This window comes from Cucurbita pepo, chromosome LG09, assembly GCF_002806865.2.
Source record: "Cucurbita pepo subsp. pepo cultivar mu-cu-16 chromosome LG09, ASM280686v2, whole genome shotgun sequence".
Lineage (NCBI taxonomy): Eukaryota > Viridiplantae > Streptophyta > Magnoliopsida > Cucurbitales > Cucurbitaceae > Cucurbita > Cucurbita pepo.
This window is the reverse complement of record NC_036646.1, coordinates 6,410,755-6,427,398: the sequence shown is the minus strand read 5'-3', so window position 1 is coordinate 6,427,398 and position 16,644 is coordinate 6,410,755. Positions and strand designations below refer to the sequence as shown.

Here is a 16,644-nt window from a genome sequence, read left to right as displayed (position 1 = left end):
AAAAAAAATTCTATGAACCTTTGTGGTTAACTTAGCCTCCACTATTTAAAAATTTCTAAACGCTAGAAGAAGGGGTTGAACCTTCGACCTTGTGGTTAACAGCCACATGCTCTAACCAACTAAGCTATTACACCATCCAACCTTGTGGTCACACGCTCTAACCAACTGAGCTATTCGAGCCTCGCACTATTTAATAATTTCTAAACACGCTAGAAGAAGGGGTTGAATCTTAAACGAGCTAACCAACTCAGCTATTCCAGCCTCCACTATTTAAAAATTTCTAAAGGAGCGGAGAAGATAAAACTATTGAGTACACAAGAAGAAGGGGTTGAACCTTTGACCTTGTGGTTAACAACCACATTCTCTAACCAACTTAGCTATTCCAGCCTTCATTATTATAAAATTTCTTTGAACCTTTGACCTTGAGGTTAACACACTTGGTTGACCAACTGAGCAATCCCAACCTTCACTATTCAAAAATCTAAACGAGCTAGAGAAAAGCTTGAACCTTCAACCTTGTGGTTAACAGCCACATGCTCTAACCAACTAAGCTATTCTAGCCTCCACTATTTAAAATTTTCTAAACGAGCGGGGAGAAGAGCTTAAACCTTGACCTTGTGATTAATTGACATATTCCACCACATGCTCTAACCAACTAAACTATTCTAGCCTCCACTATTTAAAATTTTCTAAACGAGCTGGGAGAAGAGCTTAAACCTTGACCTTGTGATTAATTGACATATTCCAGCTACTTGATAAAAGTATCATTAAGTAGAAGAAGTTGAGTNTCAGCGTTTTGCAAGGATTCTAGAAGGACCTCTAGCTTTTCCAGCATTGTAGGCGCTTATCACCGCAAGGATTCTAGAAGGACCTCTAGCTTTAGCTTTTCCAGCATTGTAGGCTGGGATTGAACCTTCGAACCTTTGACCTTGCGCGATTGGACCTCTAGCTTTGCAAATTCCAGCATTGTAGGCTGGGATTGAACCTTCGAACCTTTGACCTTGCGCGATTGACTAACCAACTGAGCTATTCCATTTCTAAACACGCTAGAAGAAGGGGTTGAATCTTCGTCCTTGTGGTTAAGGACCAACGCTCTAACCAACTGAGCTAGTCCAGCCTCGACTATTTAATAATTTCTAAACACGCTAGAAGAAGGGGTCGAACCTTCGACCTTGTGGTTAACAGCCACACGCTCTAACCAACTGAGCTATTCCAGCCTCCACTATTTAATAATTTCTAAACATGCTAGAAGAAGGGGTTGAATCTTAAACGAGCTAACCAACTCAGCTATTCCAGCCTCCATTATTAAAAAAAAATTCTATGAACCTTTGTGGTTAACTTAGCCTCCACTATTTAAAAATTTCTAAACGCTAGAAGAAGGGGTTGAACCTTCGACCTTGTGGTTAACAGCCACATGCTCTAACCAACTAAGCTATTACACCATCCAACCTTGTGGTCACACGCTCTAACCAACTGATCCAGCCTCCATTATTAAAAAAAATTCTATGAACCTTTGTGGTTAACTTAGCCTCCACTATTTAAAAATTTCTAAACGCTAGAAGAAGGGGTTGAACCTTCGACCTTGTGGTTAACAGCCACATGCTCTAACCAACTAAGCTATTACACCATCCAACCTTGTGGTCACACGCTCTAACCAACTGATCCAGCCTCCATTATTAAAAAAAATTCTATGAACCTTTGTGGTTAACTTAGCCTCCACTATTTAAAAATTTCTAAACGCTAGAAGAAGGGGTTGAACCTTCGACCTTGTGGTTAACAGCCACATGCTCTAACCAACTAAGCTATTACACCATCCAACCTTGTGGTCACACGCTCTAACCAACTGAGCTATTCGAGCCTCGCACTATTTAATAATTTCTAAACACGCTAGAAGAAGGGGTTGAATCTTAAACGAGCTAACCAACTCAGCTATTCCAGCCTCCACTATTTAAAAATTTCTAAAGGAGCGGAGAAGATAAAACTATTGAGTACACAAGAAGAAGGGGTTGAACCTTTGACCTTGTGGTTAACAACCACATTCTCTAACCAACTTAGCTATTCCAGCCTTCATTATTATAAAATTTCTTTGAACCTTTGACCTTGAGGTTAACACACTTGGTTGACCAACTGAGCAATCCCAACCTTCACTATTCAAAAATCTAAACGAGCTAGAGAAAAGCTTGAACCTTCAACCTTGTGGTTAACAGCCACATGCTCTAACCAACTAAGCTATTCTAGCCTCCACTATTTAAAATTTTCTAAACGAGCGGGGAGAAGAGCTTAAACCTTGACCTTGTGATTAATTGACATATTCCACCACATGCTCTAACCAACTAAACTATTCTAGCCTCCACTATTTAAAATTTTCTAAACGAGCTGGGAGAAGAGCTTAAACCTTGACCTTGTGATTAATTGACATATTCCAGCTACTTGATAAAAGTATCATTAAGTAGAAGAAGTTGAGTCGGGGAGAAGAGCTTAAACCTTGACCTTGTGATTAATTGACATATTCCAGCTACTTGATAAAAGTATCATTAAGTAGAAGAAGTTGAACCTTCGACTTGTGGTTAACAGCCACACGCTCAAACCAACAAAGCTATTTAAAAATTTCATAACGAGCTAGGAGAAGAGCTTGAACCTTCGATCTTGTGGTTAACAGCCACACGCTCGAACCAACTGAGATATTCCAGCTACTTGATAAAACTATATTGAGTACACTAGACAAGAAGACGGGGTTGAACCTTTGACCTTCTGGTTAAGGTCCATATGCTCTAACCAACTNTAGGCTGGGATTGAACCTTCGAACCTTTGACCTTGCGCGATTGGACCTCTAGCTTTGCAAATTNTTTTTTTTTTTTTGACCTTGTGGTTAACACACTCAGTGGGGTTGAACCTTCAACCTTGTGGTTAACACAGTCTAACCAACTGAGCTATTCCAGCCTCCATTATTTAAAAATTTCCAACCTTCGACCTATTCCAGCTACTTGATAAAACTATATTAAGTGTGCTAGAAGGAGGGGTTGAACCTTTAACCAAATGAGCTATTCCAGCCTCCACAATTTAATCATTTCTAAACGAGCAAGGAGAAGTTTGAATNTAGGCTGGGATTGAACCTTCGAACCTTTGACCTTGCGCGATTGACTAACCAACTGAGCTATTCCATTTCTAAACACGCTAGAAGAAGGGGTTGAATCTTCGTCCTTGTGGTTAAGGACCAACGCTCTAACCAACTGAGCTAGTCCAGCCTCGACTATTTAATAATTTCTAAACACGCTAGAAGAAGGGGTCGAACCTTCGACCTTGTGGTTAACAGCCACACGCTCTAACCAACTGAGCTATTCCAGCCTCCACTATTTAATAATTTCTAAACATNTGGGTGACGGTATTCTGCCTAAATAGTAGACACAGGTAATAAATAAGAGAATACTAAAGATTCGAGCCATATAATTTCTGAATTCTGACACACGGTACTTATTAGATCTAATAGAATTCTTTTGTTGTATCCCGACTAAANTAGAAGAAGGGGTTGAATCTTAAACGAGCTAACCAACTCAGCTATTCCAGCCTCCATTATTAAAAAAAAATTCTATGAACCTTTGTGGTTAACTTAGCCTCCACTATTTAAAAATTTCTAAACGCTAGAAGAAGGGGTTGAACCTTCGACCTTGTGGTTAACAGCCACATGCTCTAACCAACTAAGCTATTACACCATCCAACCTTGTGGTCACACGCTCTAACCAACTGATCCAGCCTCCATTATTNACTTGTTACAAATAACATCTTGTTGTTGCATCGAAACATAGAAATGTTGACTAATCTGACTAACATTGAACTTGGTAAAATGAAATGGTTGAATAATTGAAAAATTAGATTATAGTTTGAACCTCTAACCAATNTAAAAAAAAATTCTATGAACCTTTGTGGTTAACTTAGCCTCCACTATTTAAAAATTTCTAAACGCTAGAAGAAGGGGTTGAACCTTCGACCTTGTGGTTAACAGCCACATGCTCTAACCAACTAAGCTATTACACCATCCAACCTTGTGGTCACACGCTCTAACCAACTGAGCTATTCGAGCCTCGCACTATTTAATAATTTCTAAACACGCTAGAAGAAGGGGTTGAATCTTAAACGAGCTAACCAACTCAGCTATTCCAGCCTCCACTATTTAAAAATTTCTAAACGAGCAAGGAGAAGAGCTTGAACCTTTGACCTTGTGATTAAAGCTACTTGATAAAGCTATATCGATCTTCAACCTTGTGGGTAAGAGCCACATGCTCTAACCAACTGAGCTATTCCAGCTACTTGATAAAACTATATTAAGTACGCTAGAAGAAGGGGTTGAACCTTCAACCTTGTGGTTAACAGCCACACGCTCTAACCAACTGAGCTATTCCAGCCTCCACTATTTAAAAATTTCTAAACGAGCAAGGTTAAGAGCTTGAACCTTTGACCTCTAACCAACTAAGCTATTCCAGCCTCCACTATTTAAAACTTTCTAAACGAGCTAGGAGAAGAGCTTGAACCTTCGACCTTGCGATTAAAGCTACTTGATAAAGCAATATCGAGTACGCTACAAGAAGGGGTTGAACCTCTTCGACCTTGTGGTTAACAGCCACACGCTCTAACCAACTGAGCTATTCAGTCTCGACTATTTAAAAATTTCTAAATGAGCTAGGAGAAGAGATTGAACCTGAACCTTTGACCTCTAACCAACTAAGCTATTCCAGCCTCCACTATTTAAAATTTCTAAACGAGCAGGAGAAGAGCTTGAACCTTCGACCTTGCGATTGACTAACCTATTCCAACTACTTGATAAAACTATATTGATTAGTCTAGAAGAAGGGATTAAACCTTCAACCTCGTGGTTAAGCTCTAATCAACTAAGCTATTCCAGCCTCCACTAATTAAAAATTTCTACCTTGTGGTTAACAGCTCTAACCAAACGATTTAGGAGAAGAGGTTGAACCTTTGACCTTGCGATTAATTGACCTATTCGATAAAACTATATTAAGTACGCTAGAAGAAGGGGTTGAACCTTCAACCTTGTGGTTAACAGCCACACGCTCTAACCAACTGAGCTATTCCAGCCTCCACTATTTAAAAATTTCTAAACGAGCAAGGTTAAGAGCTTGAACCTTTGACCTCTAACCAACTAAGCTATTCCAGCCTCCACTATTTAAAACTTTCTAAACGAGCTAGGAGAAGAGCTTGAACCTTCGACCTTGCGATTAAAGCTACTTGATAAAGCAATATCGAGTACGCTACAAGAAGGGGTTGAACCTCTTCGACCTTGTGGTTAACAGCCACACGCTCTAACCAACTGAGCTATTCAGTCTCGACTATTTAAAAATTTCTAAATGAGCTAGGAGAAGAGATTGAACCTGAACCTTTGACCTCTAACCAACTAAGCTATTCCAGCCTCCACTATTTAAAATTTCTAAACGAGCAGGAGAAGAGCTTGAACCTTCGACCTTGCGATTGACTAACCTATTCCAACTACTTGATAAAACTATATTGATTAGTCTAGAAGAAGGGATTAAACCTTCAACCTCGTGGTTAAGCTCTAATCAACTAAGCTATTCCAGCCTCCACTAATTAAAAATTTCTACCTTGTGGTTAACAGCTCTAACCAAACGATTTAGGAGAAGAGGTTGAACCTTTGACCTTGCGATTAATTGACCTATTCGATAANCCATCCGGAGGGTAAGAAGTTTCATAAACAGGTCTTTTTATCTTTTGATAGCGTGTCCTTTTAAAGTGGAATTCATCCTTTGTTTTTTCCTTTCCATTCACTCGGATCTCTTCCGTTTCATCGATTTTGTCCGGATCCTCCTTTTCTTCCGAAAAAAGGGAAGGAGAAGTATCTTCTTCGGTGGATCCCTCTTGTTCGTGTTTAGTTCCGTCCGTTTCTTTCAGTTTCTTAGTAAGAATGGGTGACAGTATTCTGCCTAAATAGTAANCGCTCTAACCAACTGAGCTATTCCAGCCTCCATTATTTAAAAACTTCTAAACGACATAGGAGAAGAGCTTGAACCTTTGACCTTGTGATTATTTGACCTATTCCAGCTACTTGACCTTGTGGTTAACAGCCACACGCTCTAACTAACTGAACTATTCCAGCCTCCACTATTTAAAAATTTCTAAACGTGCTAGAAGAAGAGCTTGAACCTTTGACCGCATATTGAGTGGAAGTCTACAAACATCATCGGCGAACAAAGGAGTATCAATGGACTAGCGTTGCACACGGAGCGAAAGTCTACAAACAATTCTCAAAATTCCAGTGGTAAGTACGTTGTATATTGTGGCTGCTTTACCATTTCAAACATCGTCGGCGAAGGTGTGGGTTATGGAGGAATAATAATTAAGAATGTTCGATTAATCCACCACACCTAAATGGTGTGAAAGTTATCTTATTTATAATAAAATAAATTACAAGGATATGGAAAGAGAAATAAATTGAAAGATACCTGGAAAGATACCTAAGGTAAGAGCGCAAATATATTACTAAATATCCTTAACACCCCACCGCAAGCTGAGCATCAGATTTGAACGAACGTGAAGCTTAGATATGAAAAATTCAAAAAAAGGTTGAGAAACACTTTTCGTGAAGATGTCAACAACCTGGTTCATAAGAGGTGTAGAGAAACACTTTCTTGGCCATTGAAAACTGCAGAGGGATCATCGCTCAGTGGCGATGCTGCCTTGGCTTCAACGAGAATATGTCTAACCCATGAAGAGGGATCGTCGCTTACCGACAATGTTGCCTTCGCTCTTGTGAGAATATGTCAACCCAAGAAGTAGAAGGGGAAGCCCAGAGCAAGGGACAAAGACAATGTTGAAGTCGGAAGAGTCGCCACAGTGGGCGAAGGAGCCAATTTTGGCTAGAAGGTAGGCGACGACTTGATTGGCGAAGAGGCCAGTGCGGCGCCCAGATTCCAAAGGAAAATCTCTGCAGAAGGTTGGTAGGTTTAGATTTAGGTTTCTGTGAAGGATGAAAGGAAGATTGGGAAGAAAAATGAAAGAAACTATGTTGGTTGAGGGAAAATCGATTGTGTTGGAAAAGGTGAAGTTGTATGTACAAAGTATGGTGAAGGGTGATTTGGAGGTCAAAAGGGTGGAGCCAAAGAGTAATCAATCAGCTCTGCATGTGGCAGTCATGGAGACTGCCCCTGCAGAATCAAAGCCAACAGGGATGGTGGAGAAGAAGATGAGTAGGGAATTCAAAAGTCATTGAAAATAAGGGACCGAAAGGGCTCTCATACCATAAGAATGTTCGATTAATCCACCACACCTAAATGGGGTGAAAGTTATCTTATTTATAATAAAATAAATTACAAAGATATGGAAAGAGGAATAAATGGAAAGATACCTAAGGTAAAAAAGCAAATATCTAGATATTTCTTTATAATAAAATATCAAATATGATATATATGGTAAACTATAATTTATTACTAAATATCCTTAACAATAATGTTAGAAAACTCGTGTTTACAAGTACGTAAGGACACTACGACATCGTGTACGTGAAGGGAAGGCAGTCAGAGCCTCAAAGAAACCGAGATCTGGAGGGAAGAACGATGGAAAGAGGCATAAAAACTCTCAGAAAGAGAGAGAATCGCCACCAGGTTTTTTCGATGAAGTTAGGTGAAGAAGACAGTACTTCGAGTCGGATTCGGATACCCATCTGCAGCAGACCATCACTCAAGCCCAAAATCCCACGGTTAGCTACCCACCTATAGCAACCCTTCACTCGACCCATCGTAGCCTCCACCCGAAAACCATGCACAACCCAACATCCCAACCCACACGCCCATGTGACTGACCCCGAACCCGTCCTCGACCCAAATTGTGGCCCGCGAACGCTTCAGCTCCCCTCACTGACACATGTTCTTTTTTTGGTTGTCGGTTCCCTCGACTCGGCTCAAATATGGCTTATTCGACTTGGTTTGACTTTTTGGACATTGTTCTTTACGTATTGGACCCTCCCATAGTTGAATTTGACCTTATTTAAGGCAATTAAGGTTAGTATAAGCCTACTTCCTTAGTTTGAATTAAATTAAATTAGGAATTCGACGTTAGTAAGACTATTGAGCGAATATTCTAATAAGGCAAAACACCTCGACGATAATTAGGGACGAAATCAAGTATTTGAGTTTAGGAAGAACGTCGTCTAAGGCCAACCAAGTAAGTGGTCTTAATATCGGCTCGGTTGAAAGAATTACTTTATGTATGACGACATGTGTCAAGTGACCCTTGCACGTGTCATTTATGCTTATGTACTGTGATGATAATGATGTGAATTTATATGATATGATGATGTATGATGATAATGTTATGATGATGTGAGTTAATATCATGTAATGTTATATTATGATGATGATATGATGACATGATGACAAGATGATATGATGATATGAAGATGATGATTATATGATGATATGATGATGCATGATGAAGATATGACTCAATATGATGATACTATATATTAAGATGATGTGCATGTACGAGATGCCACGTTGCAATATGGTGAAGAGTTTTCCAACACACCACCCTAAATGATATTAATGATGATGAATGTAGGAAGGTCAATGCATATATGTTACCAAGAGTAGTGAATGATGTATGGAGTCGTGTCATAAGAATGATTCAAGATGAAAACCATAGGGACCTCATGCATACTTAGTGTACATTTACATCGGGTTACTTTCTCATTTATGATGATGAGTACGGACGCGTACACTATGATAATGATGACCATCATCATGCCTTGCGTGATAATCGCTTGTGGGATGTATATAATAAAATGATGTAAAATTCACAAGAATAAGTGCAAGTATACACTATCACAAGTAGCAAGTAATAAGTAAATTATCGATTCCACAGGGAACCTATCTTTTTGGTTAATTTTATCGTTGGAAATTAAGTGAGTTTTTGGGTAACATTCAAATGAGTGTTGGTGATTTTAACTACTAAAACAAAATTAAAACAGAGTACCACTGTTGTCGAAAAACTGAAAATGATGAGAAAAATCAACTATAATGAGAAAGGTTCGGCCAAGAGAGATTAAATAGATAAGTTGTTGAGTTTTGTGGTAGATTTTAGTTCCTTTTAATAGATTTCCAAACCTCCGAGGGTTATGAATGGTGATTATTTCCATAATCGTTGTAATTTCTATTAACAAGGCTATAGGAGAAGAATTATTCCTAACCTTTCTATTACCCTTCAAGTTTTCTTGCTATAGAACTAGAGTATTAAAGAGGATTTCATTGCTCCCTCTCTTCTCCCGAACAAGAGAACAACTATGTATGTAAAGTAGCTAATTAAACACACATGTAAATCATTAACAACAACTCTTTAATAAACTAAAATCATACCGTCAACATACTTAAACTATATAAAATCTCTCACCCCTCCTATAAAGTTTAGCTCTCCATACAAACTAAATTAAACAGAGGAATCCGCATCTTCATCATGTAAAATTGATGGAATAAGAAAAGAGAATAAGGAAATAGAGAGTTATCTTGGTTTGTTGTCGTTCGTCAATGGAAGTTCCCTTCTCTTGAGCTCTCACGTCCACCTCTTTGCCCTAATCAATCTTTGTTGGTCTCATTTTCCTTCTACTGTCAACCGCTGCTGGATTATGGTTTTCTTTTTCTTCTCTGGTTTCACAGCAGTTCACTGCAGCAGAGGCTGCTGCTGTGTAATTTGATTTTTCTCCCAAAGTCCGTCTCTCCTCTTGGTCTTCCTTTTCCTATTATATTGAGCATGGGTTCCCCTTTAGGATTGAAAAGGAATAAGTTGTTCACATAGGATGTTTCTCATTGGGTAGTTAATGACCCACTTGCATGCTGATGTGGATTTAAAATTTCCATGTCATCCCCCATTTATTTATAGATTTGCTACTCCCTCATGGTTCAGCATAAATGTCTGAAATTTTACCACATAACTCAATTAAATTTATAATTAAGATCGATTTATGCCAAATAATATTTTTTTTCCTATTGGACCACAATAAACGATTTCATGCTCACTAAGTAGAATAAATGGGGTAAATAATGAAAAAATGGTGAATAAGAGTGTCATATTAAATACAAAAAGACTTGATATGACTCTACTTTTAGAGAGTTATCACGTGATATTCGAGGGTTTGTTATACCTCCAGACGTCTGACTATAGCCAACTAGCTAGATTATGATGGGCCTAGGGGGCTACGAACCTCTTGGTGGACTCACACTTGCATGTGCGGGTCGTGTATAGGAAAGTACTACACATCCAATTTTGTCCAGACTGAAAGCCACCTCTATGATGGTTTTAACGATAGGTCCCTAATTATGAGTTGAATGTGTTTGCATTCTCATGCCCCAATAGTGGAGTCACTTACTGAGTATTTCTTAAAATACTCAAGCCGTGTGCTACTTCTACTTTTCAAGTAAAGGCAATGCACCCCTTTACAGTATTTCTTATAATGTTATGATGTTATGATGATGTGAGTTAGTATGGTGTGATGTTATATTCTGATGATATGATGATGACGACGACATGATAATATGATGATATGATGATATGAAGATGATGATTGTATGATGATATGATGATGATGATGATGATGATGATGATGATGATGTCATAAAATGTATGATGACGATATGACTAAATATGATGATACTATATATTAAGATGATGTGCATGTATAAGATGTCACGTTGCATTATGATGAAAAATTTTCCGATACACAACCCTAAATGATATTAATGATGATGAATGTATGAAGGTCAATGAATGTATGTTACCTAGAGTAACATGTGAATGATGTATAGGGTTATGTTATAAGAATGATTTAAGATGAAAATTATAGGGACCTCATGCATACTTAGTGTACATTTACATCGGGTTACTTCCCCATTTATGATTATGAGTATGGATGTGTACACTATAATAATGATGACCATCATCATGACTTGCGTGATATTTGAGGGTTTGTTATACCTCCAGACATCTGACTAAAGCCAAACTAGCTAGATTATGATGGGCCGAGGGGGCTACAAACCTCCTGATGGACTCACGCTTGCATGTGTGGGTCGTGTGTAGGAAAGTAATACACATCCTCTGTGATGGTTTTAATGATAGGTCCTTAATTATGAGTTGAATGTGTTTGCATTCCGAGACTCCAATAGTGGAGTCACTTACTGAGTATTTAGAAATACTCAAGTCGTGTGCTACTTCTATTTTTCAAGTAAAGGCAATGCACCCCTTTACAACTAACAACATCGCAAGTAAAGACTACGACACATTCATAGAATACTTGTACTTAAATTCCTAGACCTTCTGTTAATATAAGGTGGTGTCAATTTTAATATTTACTTTGTTTTATTTAATATTTGGTTCACGTTGCTTTAAAAACTTTTTAAAACATGTAAGTCCATGTCATTGTTTTACAAAGATGTTTTAAATGCTCATTTCTACATAAGAAGTTAGGTTATGAAGATGGTAACGACTTTAGGTTAACAGAACTCTAGGGCTATTACAAAATCGACAAAATCGATGATACACTTAAATTTGGTAATTAAGATCGCTTTCCCGAGTTATGTTACTTTCAACCGTCCAAAACAATATGCTCTTAGTTTCATTCAAAGAAAAGGCCTTCATCACACTACTAAAGTCAACCACAAATGAACAACAAACAATAATACTCATGTATGCCCCTTATTTTGCTACACACAAATAGGGTTTGAGGCATAGTTTAAACACATATATCAAATCATATAACACTTAAAGAGTAACAACTATTTGGATGAGAGAGTAGGGATACTTTGCTCATGCCTAAAGAAGTCATAAGGATCAACTTTGGTCTTAACATGAACCAATCTATCAAAATTCTCTTTCCCAAAATACTTATAACCCCAAATGCTAGCTTGTTCATAGCTTGTTCTTCCATACTTGTTGTTCGATCCAATATCAAGGTCTCTATAATTGAGATATGCCGCTCTAGGTGACTTCGAAACGAAAGGAGTCATGTAACTATAAAGCTCTCGTATCCAATCTATGTGCCTTTTCTCTGCCTCAATACCTTGTTCTGCCCAATTAACAATGTAACCAATTTTGTATAAATACTCACCTCTATGTGAAAATGGAGTTTCGAACTCTGGAATTTGACCCATTTTCCCTCCATAAGGAACAAATATATGTTGTGGCATTTCTATGTCTTCATATCTTAATCTTTCCCATATGCCCTCGATTGCAGCCATAGGAATGGGCTCCTTGATGTAGTCGGATTTGATTTTGGTGCTTCCATTGACGAGTGTTGCCTTACTTAGTAGATCTTCTAGCTTGCTCCCAAATTGAAGCCCGGTGCCCATGATGAGCGCTGTTTCGACCCAACTCGTTTCCATGCAGTCTTTCTTTGACAAACCTAGTTCAGGGAATGTCGTGTTGAGGATTGTCAAAAGCTCGTCTGCCTTGCCAAGATACAATGAGAAGAATAGAGCTAATGGGTTTATCTTGCCTCCTTGTCTCGTAAAATTTCCTCCTGTCATCAATAATTGAGTTATCAGATAGTTAGTATGTCCATACTTATAAAGCCATAATTATTCCCTAAATTAGTCAACGTGGACTCCCTCCCAATAATCTTCAATTGTAATAGTTCAAGCCCACCGCTAGCATATATTGTTCTCTTTGAGCTTTCTCTTCCAAGATTCCTCCCAAAGTTTAAAACGTGTCTATTACATAGAGGTTTTCATACCCTTATAAAGAATATTTCATTTTCCTTTACAACTAACCGGAGATCTTACAAAAAAAAAAAAAAAAAAATTGATGGGTTTCTAAATTTTTTGTTTCTAGATTATGAAATGAAAATAGTTAAAATTTTAAAAATAATTCTATTTAAAATTTAGAAATGTCATTTTGTAAATTCATGTATGATATTATAAAATAGTAATTATATATAAAAAAAAATTATTTATATATTAATCGATAATGTTTCATATTCTATCTAATATTTAATTTGGTAATTACGACTAATTCTATACTATAAAATGTATTATAAAACACGGCGTCGTTTAAATTAAAATCTAATTTATAAATCTATTATTAATCATTTTTGTCCTTTTCTATCTTGTCTTTCAAGTTTGGAAAGAGACGTTTAAGATTAATTTTTAATTATGACGTAACAAAAATGATGTGACAATAAACATATGTTCACTCGAATTTACTAGTTTGGTAATCCGTATTTTTTAATCAATTTAATTACGAACAAATATTCTCGCTAAATGACTAATTAGAAATTAAAATTTATATTCCGAGAGTAGAACATATCAATCTTGAAACCCTAAAGATCAAATAGAAAATAATTTAAAATTTCAAATATAAAAACGATTGATTTTAAAAATTTAGAAACTAAATAAAATCCGCCAACCTTAAACCCAATCATATGACAAAAATATTTAAATATATCTATAAAAATGGTGGACGGCAATTGAAAGCAAAATTATTGTTATTATTATTTTACTAAATTAATAAAAATACCTTTCGAGCACTAATTTTGATAATAAAAAAAATATGTTATCATCAGTGATAGAAATATCTTTAAACTTTTAATAATATTTCAAAAATATTCTTAAAAAATTTCATTAATATTCTTCTACTTTTTTAAAACATTCAATATAAAAATATCCATAAAATTTTAAAATTAATATTAACACTAATTAAAAAAAAAAATTTATTGAACAAAAATTATTTATTGACACTTCGTAGATTATCTATACACGTTTTATGTGTAATTTTGAAAAGTTTGAGTATTTTTGAAACGTGGTACTCAGTCTAAATTTTAAAAAATATTAGAGATATTTTTTAGACATGGTTGATCGTGTTAAGGAGAACATACCTGCCAAAAGAATGCCAAGAAAGGCATTATTTTCCAATTTGTGAGCCACATATTGCCATTGATGAATGAGCTTGGTGGCACCATCCTCCGAGGTTTTATTAGCCATGCATAGTGTCACACTCGCCGGAACCGGAACCAACTTCACCTTCCAAGCCACCACTATTCCAAAGCTCCCTCCGCCGCCGCCTCTAATGGCCCAAAACAAATCTTCTCCCATCAACTTTCTATTAACAAATTTCCCATTTGCATCAACCAATTGAGCGTCTATTACATTATCAGCCGCAAGACCATATTTCCTTAGCAACATCCCATACCCACCACCACTAAAGTGTCCACCAACCCCAACCGTCGGACAAATACCCGCCGGAAAGGCCAAGGTTTGACTTTTCTTAGCAATACTATAATAAAGCTCACCAAGTGTAGCACCGGACTGAACCCACGCTGTCTTACTTTCGACATCGATAGAGATCGAGTTTAGGTTAATTAGGTCAACGATAATGAAGGGTAACGATGCGACGTAAGAAAGACCCTCGAAATCATGGCCGCCGCTTCGTGTTCGGATTTGAAGGCCGTGGGATTTGGAACAAAGGACGGCTGCTTGAATGTGGGAAACATGTAATGGTGTTATGATGAGGAGTGGCTTTGGGGTATGAGGGGTTGAGAATCTAAGGTTTCTAAGGGTGATGTTCAAGACGGAAGAATAAGAGGAATTGAAGGGAGTGTAAAGGACGTCTGAAATGGAGGAGGCATCTTGGGAATAATGGGAGAGACATTGGAGGAAACTTTGATGGGGTTTGACAAAATTAGANTCTAATGGCCCAAAACAAATCTTCTCCCATCAACTTTCTATTAACAAATTTCCCATTTGCATCAACCAATTGAGCGTCTATTACATTATCAGCCGCAAGACCATATTTCCTTAGCAACATCCCATACCCACCACCACTAAAGTGTCCACCAACCCCAACCGTCGGACAAATACCCGCCGGAAAGGCCAAGGTTTGACTTTTCTTAGCAATACTATAATAAAGCTCACCAAGTGTAGCACCGGACTGAACCCACGCTGTCTTACTTTCGACATCGATAGAGATCGAGTTTAGGTTAATTAGGTCAACGATAATGAAGGGTAACGATGCGACGTAAGAAAGACCCTCGAAATCATGGCCGCCGCTTCGTGTTCGGATTTGAAGGCCGTGGGATTTGGAACAAAGGACGGCTGCTTGAATGTGGGAAACATGTAATGGTGTTATGATGAGGAGTGGCTTTGGGGTATGAGGGGTTGAGAATCTAAGGTTTCTAAGGGTGATGTTCAAGACGGAAGAATAAGAGGAATTGAAGGGAGTGTAAAGGACGTCTGAAATGGAGGAGGCATCTTGGGAATAATGGGAGAGACATTGGAGGAAACTTTGATGGGGTTTGACAAAATTAGCTGAAACCCATGATGAACATGAACATAAAACAAGAAGGGTAAGAGAAAGAGGGAGTAATGGAGAAGAATTCATGGCTGAATTTGACATTTTTGTGATTGAAAGTTTCTCTATTTATGGTGGAAATAATGGAGAAAGACATACAAAAATCAAATGAGCTTTTGACCAAAGTGTTATTTTGCCCTTAATTTAAGTTTGGATTAGTTGAATTTGATGAATTAAAAATTCAATATCATATTTGAAATAGTCTACTAAATATAAAAATGNCGTCGGACAAATACCCGCCGGAAAGGCCAAGGTTTGACTTTTCTTAGCAATACTATAATAAAGCTCACCAAGTGTAGCACCGGACTGAACCCACGCTGTCTTACTTTCGACATCGATAGAGATCGAGTTTAGGTTAATTAGGTCAACGATAATGAAGGGTAACGATGCGACGTAAGAAAGACCCTCGAAATCATGGCCGCCGCTTCGTGTTCGGATTTGAAGGCCGTGGGATTTGGAACAAAGGACGGCTGCTTGAATGTGGGAAACATGTAATGGTGTTATGATGAGGAGTGGCTTTGGGGTATGAGGGGTTGAGAATCTAAGGTTTCTAAGGGTGATGTTCAAGACGGAAGAATAAGAGGAATTGAAGGGAGTGTAAAGGACGTCTGAAATGGAGGAGGCATCTTGGGAATAATGGGAGAGACATTGGAGGAAACTTTGATGGGGTTTGACAAAATTAGATGAAACCCATGATGAACATGAACATAAAACAAGAAGGGTAAGAGAAAGAGGGAGTAATGGAGAAGAATTCATGGCTGAATTTGACATTTTTGTGATTGAAAGTTTCTCTATTTATGGTGGAAATAATGGAGAAAGACATACAAAAATCAAATGAGCTTTTGACCAAAGTGTTATTTTGCCCTTAATTTAAGTTTGGATTAGTTGAATTTGATGAATTAAAAATTCAATATCATATTTGAAATAGTCTACTAAATATAAAAATGCATTGGTTGGGGAGGAGAACAAGACACCCTTTATAAGGGTGTGGAAACCTTTTCTTAGCAGACCTGTTTTAAAAATCTTGAGAGAAAGTGCGAACGGCAAACTCCAAAGAGGACAATATCGTCTAGCGGTAGGCTTGGGCTGTTACAGATGGTATCATAGCGTCTACCTGGCAATGTGCCAGTGAGGAGGTTGTTCCTAGAAGGGGGTAGACACGTGGCGGTGTACCAGTAAGAACGCTGGGTCTCGAAGGGGGTGGATTTGGTGGAGATCCCATATTGATTAGAGAAAAGAACGAGTGCCAACGACGATGCTGGACTCTGAAGGGGGTGGATTGTGATATAT

General features: G+C 37.8%; 1 protein-coding gene and 10 non-coding genes across 11 annotated transcripts; all 11 read right to left on the bottom strand.

Moving 5' to 3' along the window:
- Nucleotides 1–60: 60 nt before the first annotated feature.
- TRNAN-GUU lies at nucleotides 61–134 on the bottom strand. Its single transcript has one exon. It is a non-coding gene; the product is annotated as a tRNA-Asn (tRNA).
- A 1,009-nt stretch (nucleotides 135–1,143) lies between these two features.
- TRNAN-GUU lies at nucleotides 1,144–1,217 on the bottom strand. The gene has a single exon. It is a non-coding gene; the product is annotated as a tRNA-Asn (tRNA).
- Nucleotides 1,218–1,368: 151 nt separating this feature from the next.
- Nucleotides 1,369–1,442, bottom strand: TRNAN-GUU. Its single transcript has one exon. It is a non-coding gene; the product is annotated as a tRNA-Asn (tRNA).
- Nucleotides 1,443–1,553: 111 nt separating this feature from the next.
- TRNAN-GUU lies at nucleotides 1,554–1,627 on the bottom strand. Its single transcript has one exon. It is a non-coding gene; the product is annotated as a tRNA-Asn (tRNA).
- A 111-nt stretch (nucleotides 1,628–1,738) lies between these two features.
- On the bottom strand, nucleotides 1,739–1,812 carry TRNAN-GUU. The gene has a single exon. It is a non-coding gene; the product is annotated as a tRNA-Asn (tRNA).
- A 1,459-nt stretch (nucleotides 1,813–3,271) lies between these two features.
- On the bottom strand, nucleotides 3,272–3,345 carry TRNAN-GUU. The gene has a single exon. It is a non-coding gene; the product is annotated as a tRNA-Asn (tRNA).
- Nucleotides 3,346–3,636: 291 nt separating this feature from the next.
- Nucleotides 3,637–3,710, bottom strand: TRNAN-GUU. Its single transcript has one exon. It is a non-coding gene; the product is annotated as a tRNA-Asn (tRNA).
- A 248-nt stretch (nucleotides 3,711–3,958) lies between these two features.
- TRNAN-GUU lies at nucleotides 3,959–4,032 on the bottom strand. The gene has a single exon. It is a non-coding gene; the product is annotated as a tRNA-Asn (tRNA).
- A 294-nt stretch (nucleotides 4,033–4,326) lies between these two features.
- Nucleotides 4,327–4,400, bottom strand: TRNAN-GUU. Its single transcript has one exon. It is a non-coding gene; the product is annotated as a tRNA-Asn (tRNA).
- A 617-nt stretch (nucleotides 4,401–5,017) lies between these two features.
- TRNAN-GUU lies at nucleotides 5,018–5,091 on the bottom strand. The gene has a single exon. It is a non-coding gene; the product is annotated as a tRNA-Asn (tRNA).
- A 6,571-nt stretch (nucleotides 5,092–11,662) lies between these two features.
- Nucleotides 11,663–15,417, bottom strand: LOC111802406 (berberine bridge enzyme-like 18). The gene is made up of 3 exons (XM_023686757.1): nucleotides 14,726–15,417; nucleotides 13,883–14,106; nucleotides 11,663–12,529 (listed from the first exon to the last, which is right to left on the bottom strand). The coding sequence occupies exons 1-3, from the start codon at nucleotides 15,397–15,399 to the stop codon at nucleotides 11,787–11,789; spliced, it is 1,641 nt and encodes a 546-aa protein (XP_023542525.1). The 5' UTR covers nucleotides 15,400–15,417; the 3' UTR covers nucleotides 11,663–11,786.
- Nucleotides 15,418–16,644: the final 1,227 nt, after the last annotated feature.

Bases quoted from the DNA above. Each gene is read 5' to 3' on its own strand.
- LOC111802406 (XM_023686757.1), bottom strand. From the start codon at position 15,399: ATGTCAAATTCAGCCATGAATTCTTCTCCATTACTCCCTCTTTCTCTT. The intron at 14,107-14,725 runs GTTGATGGGAGA...ATTTGTTAATAG, and splicing joins GGGAAATTTGTTAATAGAAA to AAAGTTGATGGGAGAAGATT. The intron at 12,530-13,882 runs GTATGTTCTCCT...TATTGATGACAG, and splicing joins TCTTGGCATTCTTTTGGCAG to GAGGAAATTTTACGAGACAA.